This window comes from Poecilia latipinna, unplaced genomic scaffold, assembly GCF_001443285.1.
Source record: "Poecilia latipinna isolate Pla-1442-1.1 unplaced genomic scaffold, P_latipinna-1.0 Scaffold157, whole genome shotgun sequence".
In the NCBI taxonomy this organism is placed as follows: Eukaryota; Metazoa; Chordata; class Actinopteri; order Cyprinodontiformes; family Poeciliidae; genus Poecilia; species Poecilia latipinna.
Window position 1 is genome coordinate 425,738 of NW_015112773.1, and position 15,072 is coordinate 440,809.

General features: G+C 38.7%; 1 protein-coding gene and 1 long non-coding RNA gene across 4 annotated transcripts in view; one reads left to right on the top strand and one right to left on the bottom strand.

Moving 5' to 3' along the window:
• The window catches only part of sphkap (SPHK1 interactor, AKAP domain containing), a 114,802-nt gene that overhangs the window by 24,133 nt on the left and 75,597 nt on the right, over positions 1 to 15,072 (bottom strand). For all 3 annotated transcript variants that reach the window (XM_015029581.1, XM_015029579.1, XM_015029580.1), the window contains 2 exons: positions 14,553 to 14,655; positions 12,523 to 12,633 (listed from right to left, as the gene is read on the bottom strand). In XM_015029581.1, coding sequence (XP_014885067.1) covers positions 12,523 to 12,633; positions 14,553 to 14,655 — 214 coding nt within the window. The remainder of the gene's footprint in view (positions 1 to 12,522; positions 12,634 to 14,552; positions 14,656 to 15,072) is intronic.
• On the top strand, positions 194 to 2,816 carry LOC106945701 (uncharacterized). Its single transcript, XR_001424617.1, has 3 exons — positions 194 to 529; positions 804 to 907; positions 1,866 to 2,816. It is a non-coding gene; the product is annotated as an uncharacterized LOC106945701 (long non-coding RNA).

Below are 15,072 nucleotides of genomic sequence, written 5' to 3' on the forward strand. Positions count from 1 at the left end.
TCCGGCCCCCCCACCAGAGAAGGGAAACGCTATGTGGCCCTCACAGGAAAAAAAAAGTTTGGGGACCACTGCTCTAAAGGATAAAAGACAGCACACACAGTTAGCTGAAGCAACAGCTTATTCTACTGGTATGCCTAAGAGAGAGTGTTGAATACATAAAGACAGAAACAGATGTATCATCTAGAGCAGGGGTTTCCAACTCCAGTCCTCGAGGCTTAGATGAGTCCGCTTCACCACACCTGAGTCAAATAATCAGGTGATTAGCAAGACTTTCAAAACCTTGACTGCATACAGAGCAGCCATTTGATTTGGGTGTGTTGGACCAGGGACACATCTAAGAGTTGCAGAACTACAGTTATCAAGGACTGGCGTTGACGACCCCGGATCTAGTGGAAAAGAGCATGACGTCATAGCAGCTGTAGCTCAGTCAATGTCTCCTCACAGGACGGTGTCACAGCTAAACAGAGCACCAGGACAGATGTAACGGAAGAGAAAAACATCCCACAGAGAGAGAACGAAAAGTTAAAAGGTGAATCACCAGCAGAAAAAGTAAAACTGGAGAGTAGCAGGAAGAATGTACTACTAGAGGAGTGGTCAATATATCATCCAGCAGCCTTTAGCAGCATAGCTATAGAGATGGGTAATGATAACCTTAGCCACTGACTACAAGCTTTACCACAAGGAAATCTAAAAAGTAGACAGGACGTCTGCCTCATGGATAAAAAAAACAAAACAAAACTGGGAGAAGAGCCTGATAACTAAAGTTGTGTTGGAAACGCCTAATAAGAACTCCGTCTTTCCAGGGATAGAATACGACACCCCTGATTTAGCACCTTCTCTCAACACACTGAAGCCCTCGCTGACTCCCCAACGGCGTTGGGGAACATTCCATTTTTATCTGTTCGAGGTAAAACAGATTTCTTTTTAGAAAGCACGCACAGATTTGTGCACCTGTTCAAGGTGAATGTTCTCTGCTATTTCACATAAAACCACTGTTTGCGTAAAACATTTGACCTCTGACGGGTCAAAGATCCAGGTTAAGCTGGAGATGTGATTGTTTTCTGGCTCCATGAGCTCCCTGACTCATGGAAATGTACAATGTGCTCAGCACTACAGTAAACAGTCAAGTGAAACTTGACCTGACCACAAGTGCAAATAAGCCACTAAAATGAAACCAAGCAGAAAAAAACTAAGAAGCTTTGGAGGTTGTAAAAAAAACAAAAAAAAAAACTTTAACTTTGCAATCAGCAAAAACATAATTTCTGGATTTTTTCTTTTTCATTTGCTAAAATCATTCCATTTCATTTGCACGGGAGGTGAAATATTTAACTTGCTTTACGTTGGTGGAAAAAAAAAAAGTACTAGTGAAAGATGTAAAGCTGGAGTAGCAAACAATCTGTTATTTTGCAAACTGTAGCAGCACTTTGAAGTCTGCACAGCAGAGTTCAGCAGGCTGACGTCAAGAAACTGAATATTGTGATGAAAAGCTTCGCAATATATTTGAAACCAAATTGCAAAACATACCAAGTCCTAGCTACTCATGCTGAACCTTCAGTAAAATCTACAGAGAACATTGGTCTGAGAAGCTGCCAGGAGGCCAACAGTAACTCTGGTGGAGCTCCACAACTCTAGTTTATATGGCAAAAAGAAAGCCACACACAAAAAAACAATGGAGTTAATTTAATTTTCTTTCAAAATGCTACAAATGAAACATATTTCCCAAACTGTCTTCAAGACATTGCACACACATAACAAACTGCCCCTCGAGTATAAAATTATTTCTTCTTGCAAAATAATGGCTTGGACATGATTTGGTCTAAATTTGTCAGTATGCCACAAATTCTTTTCATATTTTCTTTTTTCAGATTAAGAAGGAGACCATGGTATGGAGAATGGTGACACTGCCTGGCTGATGTTCTCTGTGTGAGGCACTTGAAAGTATGTGTGTGTTCGGGATGCACAATATATCGGCATTAACATCGGTATTGGCCGACTGAAGCGTGAGTGTTCTCCTGAATTGCAGCATCCACTCTTGTGACAAAATGTTGCGAACCAACGTAGATGAAGTGACACCCTGCTCTACGTCGTCACCCCGATGCCGTAATTGTGTTATCCATTTCAAGACCACAGCTGAGCTTTGGGAATAATGATGTATGTGTTCTGCTGATTGCGCCAATTTACTTGGGCAAGAAATCCTATTTGGGCTTTCTTCCATGGAGACAGCTTTTTAAATCTCTGTGCTGCACTCAGAGCTTCTGCAGACGGGGCTGCAGCTTCTACATATAGTGTGTCCCTACGTTATCAGAGTAACGAACCTTTGCAAACATTGAGTTTCCTTTGTCCATCAAAGCATCGTTCCCCCTCTCTGCTTAATACTCTGATCCTCCCACACACAGCTGCTGCTCTTACTTCTTTTGTCTCTGATGCTTTTCTCCTCTTTAACCGTTGTCTTTTTATTTTTTTTTTTACTTCATTTACTCTTTTTCGTACAAGTGTTTTTGTCATTTTGTGTCATTCTAAGAAGAAACACCAGCAGGTGAACAAGGCTGCTGTAATACAATGCTGCAGGTCTAGGTGCAGGTGAATCAATTATGAGAAATGTTCCAGAGAAGACAACAAACGGCGGCGCTCAGAAGTGTGCAGCTGCGACCCGAGTGAAATTAAAAGAGCCATTGTCAAGTTCCTGGGGTGTTTGGGTTTTAGATTTCCTTTGTGGTGGTGTTTTTCTTTTTATCATTTCCTTTTTTTTATGTTTGTTAGATCTTGCAACACATACCTGTTGATATTAAAGCTAAATAAATTCAGCTCTGACACATTAATCTCTTTTATTAAGCCATTATTATTATAAAGATTCATTAATTTCTTCCAAATAATAGCCCCTCTCGTTATGTTTCTTACCAGATTCAGTATTTGCTTTTATTTTCTCCTGACATAAAGCCTTGCTCTTGCTCTTGACCAAATTCCCATCACAAAGGTCTGAGCTGCAGACTGGGCCAGGGTGTAAAAGTGGGTGGAGAGAAATGTCCAAACCGGCCCCCGGTCCGTTCTGCAGTCTGCAGCTGGAGTACGTATTCCCGCCTGACTGATCCTGTCATGTCATTCAGAGTTAGTTTTGGGCTTTCTGATTTTGATTGGAGTGACAGAGTTCAAAGGTTTCTCTGTCTGAACAGTAAAACCATGAACTGAGCTCCTCGGTTTTACTACCAGCTCAGTGATCTGATTGAAAACAGCAGAAAACTGAGCACCAGTGGACGAGTTAAAAATATGATGAAGGTGAGCAGCGGGGTTTAAAGTTGTATAAGCAAGTACAACTTTTAAAAAACAAAACAAAAAAAAACAGGCATATGGTCAGAAAACTCAGATCACAAATCTCTATGTTCAGAACATTTGAAGATTTTGTAGAAAATCTTGCTTCGTTTTCTTTCTAGAGCAACCTAAGTTATATCCAAGTTTGACTTGTGTTGAGCCCTGGGTATTTTAATTATATCCATTTTAAAGTTTAATTTTATTCAAATGAGGTTTTGGGGGAAACAACATCAAGGTTCAGTGACTGTCATATTAATTTAGCAAAGCAACACACAAGCTGCATGGCGCTGCTGCAGAAACAGAACAGGCAGATCAATAAGAGGCTTATTTTTAAATTCTGGGTTATCAACACAGAGAATAAGAACGGAAACTCAAATTCTGTTTCTTGACAAGTATTTAGGTTCATGAACAAAGTAGAGCAATTTTTATAAAAGTATTATTTCCAAATCCAGAAATAAAATTTAAAAAATGTGGTGCTGTTTTTTTTTTTTTTTTTTTTTTTTTTCTCTAATTCTGAATCCAGCACACAAGCTTGAACAATCACTATTTGGCTGCCTGAGACTTGCTCAGCTTGGAGCCCCAGGATAAGAAGAAAACAACGTAGCTGATGTCGCCCTGGTTCTTCTCACCACAGGAATAATACAAATGTGTCGTGGAAAATGTTGAAAATAGGAGATGTGCCGCAATATCTCTGGGGAGCACAGGCGTGACTCCGCTGGGCTGACAAACGTCTACAGGATCACACATGAGTCAGGAAAGGAGTTTGACAGAAACATGCTAACATGTGCATGCAAGGGAAGGAAAAAATAGTCTCCAGGATTCTGATGAAAATCGTCAACAGCAGGTCATGAACAGGCCTCGGGTCATTTTAGTCTCTTTGAAATGCATAAATTTTAATGCGCCATTAACACATCTGAAGACGTGCCAAGATGCATCTTTATCGCAGACCTACTGCGTGTTATCAATCTGAGACAAAATACTTTATTTTCAGACAAGAGTGCTAACGAACAGGAGGTTTTTAAAAGGTGGTTTAACATTGCTTGTCCCATAAAATTGAAGTTATTTTCTTCATTTGGTCACATTATCTACAGACATTATCTACACAAGGCCATTTCCCAAATAAAAATAGAAAAATGCTTTTTTTCCACTGAATAAATAAAAAAACCTTGAACAATCTTGTTTAAGTAAGCAGAACTACATATACGGTATATCTGGAGTGAGCCACTGTTTGTGTTTAAGTGATGTCTCTCGAACTGTTTCTGTTATTCTAGCCAATCAGTCTGAGAAAGACCAAGCAGTGAAGTTTAACCCAAACTTGATCTAAAGTACCAGTTTCTTTGCATATGTAGATTATAAAAATTAGAAGTGGGGATATTTTACTGTATGTCACAATTCTGCTTTCTGGAGCCATAATTTGATTCAAAATCAATTTTCTATACAAAACAGTTATTCATAATGATTTCTGCTTCTATCTAGGCAAGGGAAGATGAAGACAGCACATGGATAATATGAAGCTCAGCCTGGCTTGGCTCGATGCAGGAAGGATGCCTGCTCCCTTCCTGCATCATCCGTTTTGCTCTTATGAAGTGATCACAGGGAGAGTGCCAGACTTTCTGCTAAAAGACTTTAGATTTATTTAGTAAAGAATCGTTCAAATGTGCATACGTCCTCACTGCATTGGTTAAATACAACTTAAAAGTATTCATATTGCAGAAAAACCATAGTGGCAGCAGACTAGTTGAAGCAAAATATCAACATCGCTGTCCGAGCGCATTACTGCATAAAACACGGCCACAACATCTGACCAATCACAGGGCTCTGCATGTCTTGCACACGATGAAGCTCGTGTCATGAAGTTGTTCAAACAGAAACGTCAATGTAAACTCAGCATTCCCCTTTAATGATGTGCCAGTTCACCGTCAGGACACTGCAGTGAACCAGGCAACAAAACAACGAGGAGCAGAATTCCCACTTGTAAACACATTTCTATCATATATACAATTAACAAAAACGGCAAGAAAATCCGTTTTAGCTTACCGTGCAACCAAACCCCTTTAGGAAAGGGTGAAATAGTTTGGTAAAAGCTGAGAGGTTTGGCTGATTTAGAGTTATTTCCCGCCGTAAGTCAGAGCTCATCCAGCAATATGGTGGCATATTTATTCTGTTCTCTCTCTGCGCGGACTGCGAAAGGACAGGTCAGGGCACAACGCAAACCAAGAAGGAAGTGTTTGAATCCAGTGATGAATGACTCGCTCTCCTCCAGACGGGGCCCACAGATCAAAGCAGGACGGCAGCGAAAAGGGAGAGAATAGCAGACACTCTGCAGACTTACGTGCATGTCGAGTCGTTTTAGATAAGAGGGACCTAATGTTCGTACATTTTTTACTATTAAAAAATGATTTTAAAAAGTCTCTTTGTCCCACTACATGTCTGAAACATTTGAAACACCAGCGACAATCCAATCCAGACACGTTCTCTTGCCATTTCCCCCTCCCCCCCACAAATAAAAGAAAAGCAAAGTTCCCTTTCAAAACACTCAGCTTGTCAAACCATTCAGCAGTGTGATGAAATTCAGTGTGACTATCGCGGTATTATGACACTTATCTGTGTCTTCATGCATTAAAACATGAGCAAATGATCAAAAGTGACAACATCATGCAGCCAGCGGTAGGTGATGAACCGAAATTCAAAAACTGTTAAGCTTTTATCTTTTATTTAGCTCACATGTTTATGCATTTCTTTTGTTTTATTTTTGACTTTTCACATCCAATATCCAAGTTGATGGACGACAGGCAGATATTTTAGAGTTTCTCAAAATTTAGCATCAAGTACATCACGGCTCAAAAGACCTCGTTTCTTTTAAAATACACCACCACCAGGCACAATTATAGGTGCCCATTGTCAAGGTGAGTCAAAGCAATAAAATACAAATTTTCAGCTGTGACTTTATGGTCTCAAACTAGAAATAATTAGGAAACTAGAACTTTTTATTTAAGCACATTTATATATAAGAAAAAAATGGCCTTAAGGCAAAAATAATTAGTGGCCCAAATAGCGCCACCTATTGTAATATATGAAATAAGCATTTATTGCACTTTTGCTTTATTGATTTAAGTAGCTAAGAACTTTTATTTTGTAATTCAGAACTTATTAGTTGATCTTTACACACATCTTTATCAGTGGTTGAACGTTACAAATAAAATACAGAGAAAAACCCTGAAGCTGTAGATCAATCAGGCAGATGTCCAAAAGATGGATTGACTATCACATGACTGGAGTGTTTTGAGTGAGAATCCTCCTTCTAAAAGTCAAAATTTAAAGGGCTATCCGATTTTTTAAAATGGATTTCACACGCCTAACCTTTACAATACGAACAACTCGTGCCTCTCTCTACAACATAAAGTCGTCCTGAGACGATTTTCAGCGGAAGCAGAGCCTTTTGAGACCAAGGCTTGTGTCTGGGGGTTTTGGCACCACTCAATTCAGCATGCAGCTGCTCACACTTTCAAAGTGCGACATGAGAGTGCGAAATTGGTGTTCTTAGTTAAACTACTGCTATTTCTGTTACCTTGGTGACGATTTATAAAACACTTGATGCATCTTTAAGGGAGTATTGGAAAAATGTCAAAACACTTTTGTGATGTATTGGCATTTATTTATTCCTGAACAATGCGGACCGTTTCAGCCCACGACACATTAAAAGTGATGCTTCGGTTTGTGGTTAAAGGCATACAAGTTGACTAAGTGTTTACTCTTTCTGTTGTGACATTACTTTGCTTGTGTTTTAGCACAGCAGAACCAGATCGGAGAAGACAAACAACTCGTCATCCGTGGAACGATTTACATGTGAGAGGAAACATCTGAGTAAATGGATAGGGGTCATTGTCAGCGTCACATTTTGTTGCTTTGCTTTGTCTGAACGGTGTGCTGCCTTAACACATAAAGGATGCATGAGGTGATAGAGCTTCATCAGGAGCCTTGGTTGCCTTTGTCACAATTAATTAAAATGCATAAAGTGTCCATGTTCCCGTTAGTGACCTAGTCAAAGCAGAAGTTGATAAAAAACATTTAACTATTTAACTATATTTACCTGCAGTCAAATGTAACCTTCTCGCTGAATGCAAACATCAGACAATTGATGTGTTTTTTTTATTTTTTTATTTATTTATTTATTTTTTTGCCTGCTGTGATCAGGTTACATCCATCTGTCATCAGTTCACTCTTTTATAGGCCTGTGTCCAGGCGCAGAAACCTCAGATGTTAACTTTAGAGCTGTCGTTTTGCAGGTCACTCCAATTAGCCTCGTTGGATCATAGATTCATTCAAAGCAGTCACTTATCCATGCTGATAGCAGCTCAGGAGCTCAAATCACAATGAGTCCACATCCATGTTGTTGTTGTCAAGTGCTGCCTTATAGTCTGACAGCACATGTGAAAGTTTCTCTGTATGAAACTTTCACGGTGGGAGAAGCAGTGTTGTGCATAGACGTGTTTATGTCAACGCATGATACAAACACAGCTTCTAACTAGGGCTAGAACAATTAATTGCATTAACTGTGATGAATTGACTATTGAAATAATCATCAATTAATTTAGTAAGCCATTATTCTCTGCATACAAAGTCTGTATACTCCAGTTAACAATTAATTAAAAGCGTTTGCATGTAAAAATGTTCTACCCAGATCTCCTCAAGTGGCGTATTTTTGTCTTCATCTGCTTATAATGCTGAGAATGTGGCAAATCTCCAATTTGCCACATTTTGCTATCCAATTACTAATTGGTTGATCCAAAAACTCGTCAACAGATTATACATACACAGCATTGATGATGAGTCAAGCAGAAGGGTTTTAGCTTTTCACATGTTGGTGTTAGAGATTTTTAGCTACAGAAACATCATTAGCTACAAATGACTCAGCACTAAGTGAATGTTATTGCATTTAGGCAAAAAAAATAAAAAAAAAAATAAAAAATTGGATTGTTTATCTGCATCTTTTGATGCATTTCTAATATCATATAAGTATGCTTAAAACTGATGAACTAAAAATCTGCCATTTTTTTGTCAGAATAAATTGATAAATGAACCGATTACAAAAATAATCAAAATATTTTAGGTAGTTTCTAAATATGCCAGCTTGCTGGACCAGGTTACTTTTATGCTCAAAGTTGCTAGTCACCATTTAAGTTTAAGACAAAATTGATTAACAAAAACAGCTGATTGTGATCATGAACCTGAACTGCTGGAATTAGGATTCTAACATCCTGAGGAACAGATTACCGCATACATACATTCACCAAAAGAAGGAAACCACCTTAAAGACGCAGCTTAACCCACACCTTAATCCTTTAGTCGTTCAGTCGAACCCGGATCAACAAATTTAGGTTCTCATGACTGAGATAGAAATTATCATCCAGAAATAGGACTACTCAGAATCTAATCACAAACACTCACACATAAAGTCAAGTGGAAATCAAGAAGATTTCTTTTCTCTTGACATTCAGTCAAGAGCACAAAGTCCATGGAGTTCATAAAGATATGCATCACATTTTAAATGAAAGTGCAAATGAGAAACTCAAGGAGATGAACGTTGAGTTTCAGGAAGTTTCTAAGGGTGAAGACTGATGCCCTCGCTCTAAGATTTCTTTTCTACAGCTGTGAAAAAATAAAATAGGTAAAAATGTATTTTTAAACAATTATTTCAAAAATAAATTATACCTTTTTTGGTTTTTGTAAAAAGTTTCCTGTTGTGTGTAAGCCAAAGTCCAAAATGTTGAGAGAAAAAAAAAAAAAAACACATTTTAACTCACCTTGTAATAGACTAATATGATTCAAATCTGCTTTTCAAGAACTTATGTCACTCCCAAAAGTTCAGACTAACCTACAAAGACGTGTTAAACCCTTAAGAAGTTTTTATTTCATTGCAGAGTTTAAAGTCAAACCAGATGCTGTAAGCTATGAGGCTGCAAAGCAATGCTGAAAATGTTTTCACTGTGCCAATTTTTTCTGAGCATGTCTTTGTTAAGGTTGTGTGCAAGAACCCAAGTGCAGGTTGGCAGGGTGGAGGATGAAAAAAATAACTTTTCATTGAACTAAAACTAAGCTAAAGGCGCTACCTGGCAGCAACTTCCGAGCAGGAATTCAGAACTGAAGAATACGGAAACAAAGCTCGGCTGGATACAATACAGTGACTAGCAATGTCGATGATCTGGCAGGGAACAAATCAAAACTGTCAGGTTTATCCACAGGGGGAGGATAATCACTAACACAATGCAGGTATGCTGTTTAGCAAAAACAACAAACAGAGGCTGAGCAGAAAGCCAGAATTAACTAAGAAAAAAAAAAGACAGCAAAAACGGGTACAACAATGGATATGAATTTAGGCATGAGTGCTTCTTGTCAAAACAAAGCAAAAACAAGATCACCATCCTTACATATTTTATTTTTAATATTTAGGAGTAGGTTTTTCATTGACACATTTTATCTTCATTAACTCAATATAAAAATGAACATTTTAGCAAAGTGCTTTGTAGGCAGAGTACATAAAATGTAGCCCAATAAAAATGCTAAAAGAAGAAAGCCGAGTACAAAACCAATATTTTAGTAAAAATAGTGAAATAAGATCATGTTTGACTGACTGAACTGAAACAATTTGAGGGCAGCATGGCACCCACACACGTAACTTCTGAGAAGATAGAATCATTTTATATCACCTGCATCAAAAACTGCAGTGCAATCACCAGAACATAATTCAAATAATAATAATAAAAAAAAAACCCGTAAAAGAGCTATTTGAACCCCATCTGGAACGGTTTGTCACATTGGGATTTACAATGCTTTTATTTTAACACAATTCGTCAGTATCCAGCCAAAACTCCAAACTCTAAATGTGACTACAAATAAAGGATTAACCAATTAATTCTTTCCTGTATGTTTATATGTTACAGACCAACCAAAATGTTTGCTCTGTTCATCTAAATACGGTAAAAGACCAGATCACTTTTGAGCTGATGGCACAATATCAATTTTACCTTCCTGGGACTGAAATCCAGACTTTAAATTAGGTCGTCACTGCAGTGAAAGGTCAGTGTGTCATTCTTAAAATCAGTTGGGAAAACAAATAATGTAAAAGAGCTACTCTGAACTGAAAACCCATGAATAATTTGATGCAGGAAAAACACAACATGTTCATCTGTTTATATGAAACAATTTCACATTTAATGAAACTGTCATAACACAGCAAACTTGAAACTAGTGGTACATCAACAGTGAGAGAATCCTGAGTGTTTTTAATGCTTAACTTGCCATTTAAAATACGTTATTAAAGAAGACACATCAAGATGAGGCGAGAGCTGGGTCTGCATGGATCTCCTTAAAACTAACAGCAGTTCTTAAGTACCAAAAACTAAACATGCAAGAGAAATGTGAAACTAAGCCACAGGGATGGATGAAGATTTTTGCAAATGGCTCGATAAACTACAAACACTGATTAAAAACTAAATTGTTAATGGATGCAGAAATGAGCCTGTAGCTGTGAGCACAGTAGTGAGAACATTTGGTGGCACGATGCGAAAAGCTCTATCATTTGGAAGTAACATTTACATTACTTCATAATTATTTATGCAAAATTTCTCCAAAGATCCAATAGATGGCAAATAGGTACTGAACACTGAGCAGGGATTCAGTCATTTGATTCAGGTGTTTTAGACCAGGAATACATCTAAAAGTTGCAGGACAGCAGATCTTGAACGGTGGATTTGAGGATCTCTGTTCTAACCTGTAGTTTTAATAACAATATAAAAGCTTGTCAGTGTAAACAGCTTTGCTTTATAGGAATGGCTCGGCTTTTTTAAGGCGTGTCAGTGTGAAAAAGTTAGTAAAATTAGTAGCGTAACTACAGCAGCCAGAAAGATCTCTGCTTACTTTTAATGGATCAATTAAGCATAAAGTTTGAGAGCAATTATCTTGGAAGAAATATCCTCTTAAATCTTAACCTTACAAGTCTCAAAAGACGGTGTCAGAAACTTTTACACTGATTCACTTTTGTGCAGTTCAGTTGTTTACGTAGATGCCTATGGCTCTTACTATGAGGAGCCATCAAGTAGGAACAAGGCCTGCAGTCTGTTGCCAATCTTAATACATTACTCAGTCCATGTGGCACTGCAAAGGGAAATGTATTCACATCGATAGCTATGACTGAAGTTATTTTAGCTGGCTGAAATCTGCTCTGAAATAAGCTGTGGCATTGACTAGGCTCCTAAACAAGGCAATTCAAGTTTATTTGTATTGTATAATTTTTACACAAGTTAATTTTAAAAAGACTGATTTGACTGCTACCTACAGGAGAGAAGATACTGACTGCCGATAATCACAGACCCCTGTGTCTCAAATGTAAAAAAAAAATAAAACAGTCGTATTAATATTATAAAGGTGTCTGCATACTTCACAGTGTCGGCACATGCCCATATCCATTGTGTATATGAATGGAGTATGAAATTCATTTTGAGAGATAAATACTTTTCACAGGAACCCCATACATGTTGTTGTAGTCCACAAACCAAAAATCTGCGACAGACTGGCTCATGCGGTGAAATCAAGCATGCTACAAATGTCATTCCAAAACGTTATTTTCCTACGTCATTATGTCTTCTGAAAGGCAAATATGCAGAATGTTATAACCATAAACCTGTTTATTACATTTCTGTTTCAGTTCAGAAGAACCTTTCCAGCCAAGAATGAGAATAGCAAAAAAAAAGAAGAGAAATGGGAATGTCCTTAATTAGACATTTCCTAAAGAAAGCAAAAAATTTTACAAGGGTAATAAAAGTCGTGCAATTGCAGCCATTGCAGTGGTCTTCTGCTCTGTCAGCAGAATGAGTTTTCAACTGCCGCATTAAATCCCATGAGCCAAAGCTTTCAGCTAAATAGCAGCAAGGAACCCCCCGCGGCCCGGTTGAAGGGCCATTTTTTTTTTTTTTTTTTTTTTTTAACCATCTTCGTGTCCAGACGCCATTTAGTGACAGCACACCGAGCAAAGTTCTTTTTTTTTTTTTACATGTCATCACTTATCGTTTTTTTTGCAAGGAATTTCAAACTGTTTCCTTGCCATCCTTTATGACCACCAGCATACCTCCCACAGCTTAAAGACAAGTAGACGTGACACGGCCCGGCTGTGTTGCCAAAACGATGTGCATGCTTCTTCGATCGCAGTATGCTACTCACCAGGGTGCAGCTGCTATCTGCATCATCATCCAGCAAGCCCAGTCTGCACAGAGTCTTTTCGTTCTTCAGCCAGTACTCGGATGAGTCCAGGACGCTGTTGCTGCACAGAACCTGCAGAACGTAAACGGTCTTAAGTCTCCTTCTTTTAAAACGTGAGTTCATGAAGTTCGGTATTTTTTTAATATTTATTATATTTGCACCAAGACATCCTCTGCCAACGAAAATCATTTTATGCTTAACCAGCTCTGATCGCTCGGCTGCAAATTAAAAATACAATCTTTTCTTAATCTGTAAACACAACATAGGCAGTCCTGACAAATCACATTGATAACACCTACTTTGATGTAAAAATTGTTTCTGAGACTCAGTCAGGCTATTTCTTATATAAGTGAGTCGTTTAAAATGATTTAAAAGGAAGCACAAATGGAGTAAGAAATCCGTATTATTCTAGGAAGCATGTCTATGTTTGGGCACCCCTCCCGACCCCACTGAGGGACAAGGGTGTGAAGAAGATGGATGGATGTCTACATTTAGGTAACCAGACTGAGCTAGACCTGAGCAGACAACAGGAAGCTGAACATTTACAGCAAGGTTGGTCATTTTTGCGCTTTTAAAGCGTCCGTTTCTGTCTGCAGCGGGGATGCTAAAAGGATATGTTGAGTTGTTAATATTAGGTACATTAGGGGTCTACTAACTCTACAGATGATACACATATTATCATATTAATGCTAAATGTGCTAATCTCACATGGTGTCACCTTTCCTGCCAATACAGCAAGGTGTCTAAGGCTTTTGAACAGTAAAACAATTTAATATAAAATTAATATTTTTCCCTTGAAATCTGTTTTAAACATCTTTTATTAATGTTGAAACGATCTTACAATACAATTTTTATATCTAATGTTCTATTTACTTATAGATACCAATGTTGCAGATCGTCACACTATTTCAGAAAAAAAAATGTCTATGTATGTATAGTTCTTAAAAATGTAATTTGCTAAAAACCAACGAAACGAGTCATAAAATCAACCTAGGATGAGTTTATGTTCTGCATCGTAGGACTCATAATTTGTCAGATAAAAGCAAACAAACTGTAGTTACTGAGAGAAAATGTTCTTAAAACCTGCAGGGTAGACAATTGCTTTTGTTCCTCTCCTTCTCACACACCGTACCTCACACCTGTCAGGCTGTCAACACGACAACTCCTTTAATATGCTGAAATTAAACGAACTTGCTCCGTATTACAGTGACGAGGGGTGATCACGACAAAGACCGAGTTTGTCCTCAGAAACTCTTTCACAGCATACAAAGCACATTACAGCCAGTAAAATTACCCTTAAAATATGAAACCTGTGCAATTATTTTGACATATGACACCTGCATGTGCACTGCTCATTCTCCATGTGTATTTTTAGTGACATCTCATGGCCCCCTCATGCTTGCCCCCACTGGAATAGACCATCTGTTCAGGCCTTCAGCCAGGTAATCGTGACGTATTTGCTTAGCTGATCTCTCTGGGAGGGATAATGCTTAAGGCTGCTGGTGCTGGAGCCCGAGGCCCAATTACATCAAAGAAACGGCTTTTTGTCTCTACAAGACCGTCGAGTGGAAGACAGTTATGATGATGAGCAGGGGGGCTAATGAGGAACACTCAGTGGTCCACACCGGGCAGGGTCAGGCGTATTAAAAGTAGACCTACAGACAAGTTGAAAGGAAATCCATTCCAGGAGCATCTCTGCTCACTTATCTGAGCCGTTTCCCTCACCGTCTCCCTCTCTTCCACTGGGTGACGATAAATCTCCTGGAGGGAGGTGAGGACCTGACTGTTACTCTTATTACACAACCTCGGGGCGTCACTGGCACCCGAGGGGAGGAAATTAATATCTCTTGCACAGCTTGAAGCGCACAAACACAAGTCAATGGAAAGACAAATTCGACCCAGAGGTGAGAAAACAAAGATGTTGAAGAGCAGACAGAGAGTCGGGGACTCGTCCTGATCCAAGCGCACGAGATAGTGTTCCCTGTTCTCACCTTCTTGCAGGCGCTGATGGATGAAGCGACCGTGCTTTCTGTCCTGCCTCCGTCCACCTCACCGGACTCGGATCCTTCAAACATGGCAGACGACTGGAAGTTGCTGGAAAAGCAAAAGACAAAAGGGCACAGAATCGACTTTGTCAGTGCAAATTTCCACCAGGTGCTCAAAAACCTCGCTTCGAAAATCTCAAGTCAGTGATGCATGGCGGTGCCCGCTCTGACTAGAGCAGGCCATCACGTTTCATTTGCTCATGTTCAGAAGCTGCATCCTCTGCCGCTAAAACAACTAGGCATCTATTGCAAGTCAGGATAACCATTTCAACATTTCATGCTGATATTATGCCAAATTTCACTTATTTTTGCAATGCAGCAGTCAAAAAACAATGCTTAGAGTTGAGAGTTCACCTGTAATAAAGTCATAATAACAAAAAACTTACAGTAAGATTTTCCACCAAACATGCAATACTTGATAGAATAGAATAGAATAGAATAGAATAGAATAGAATAGAATAGAATA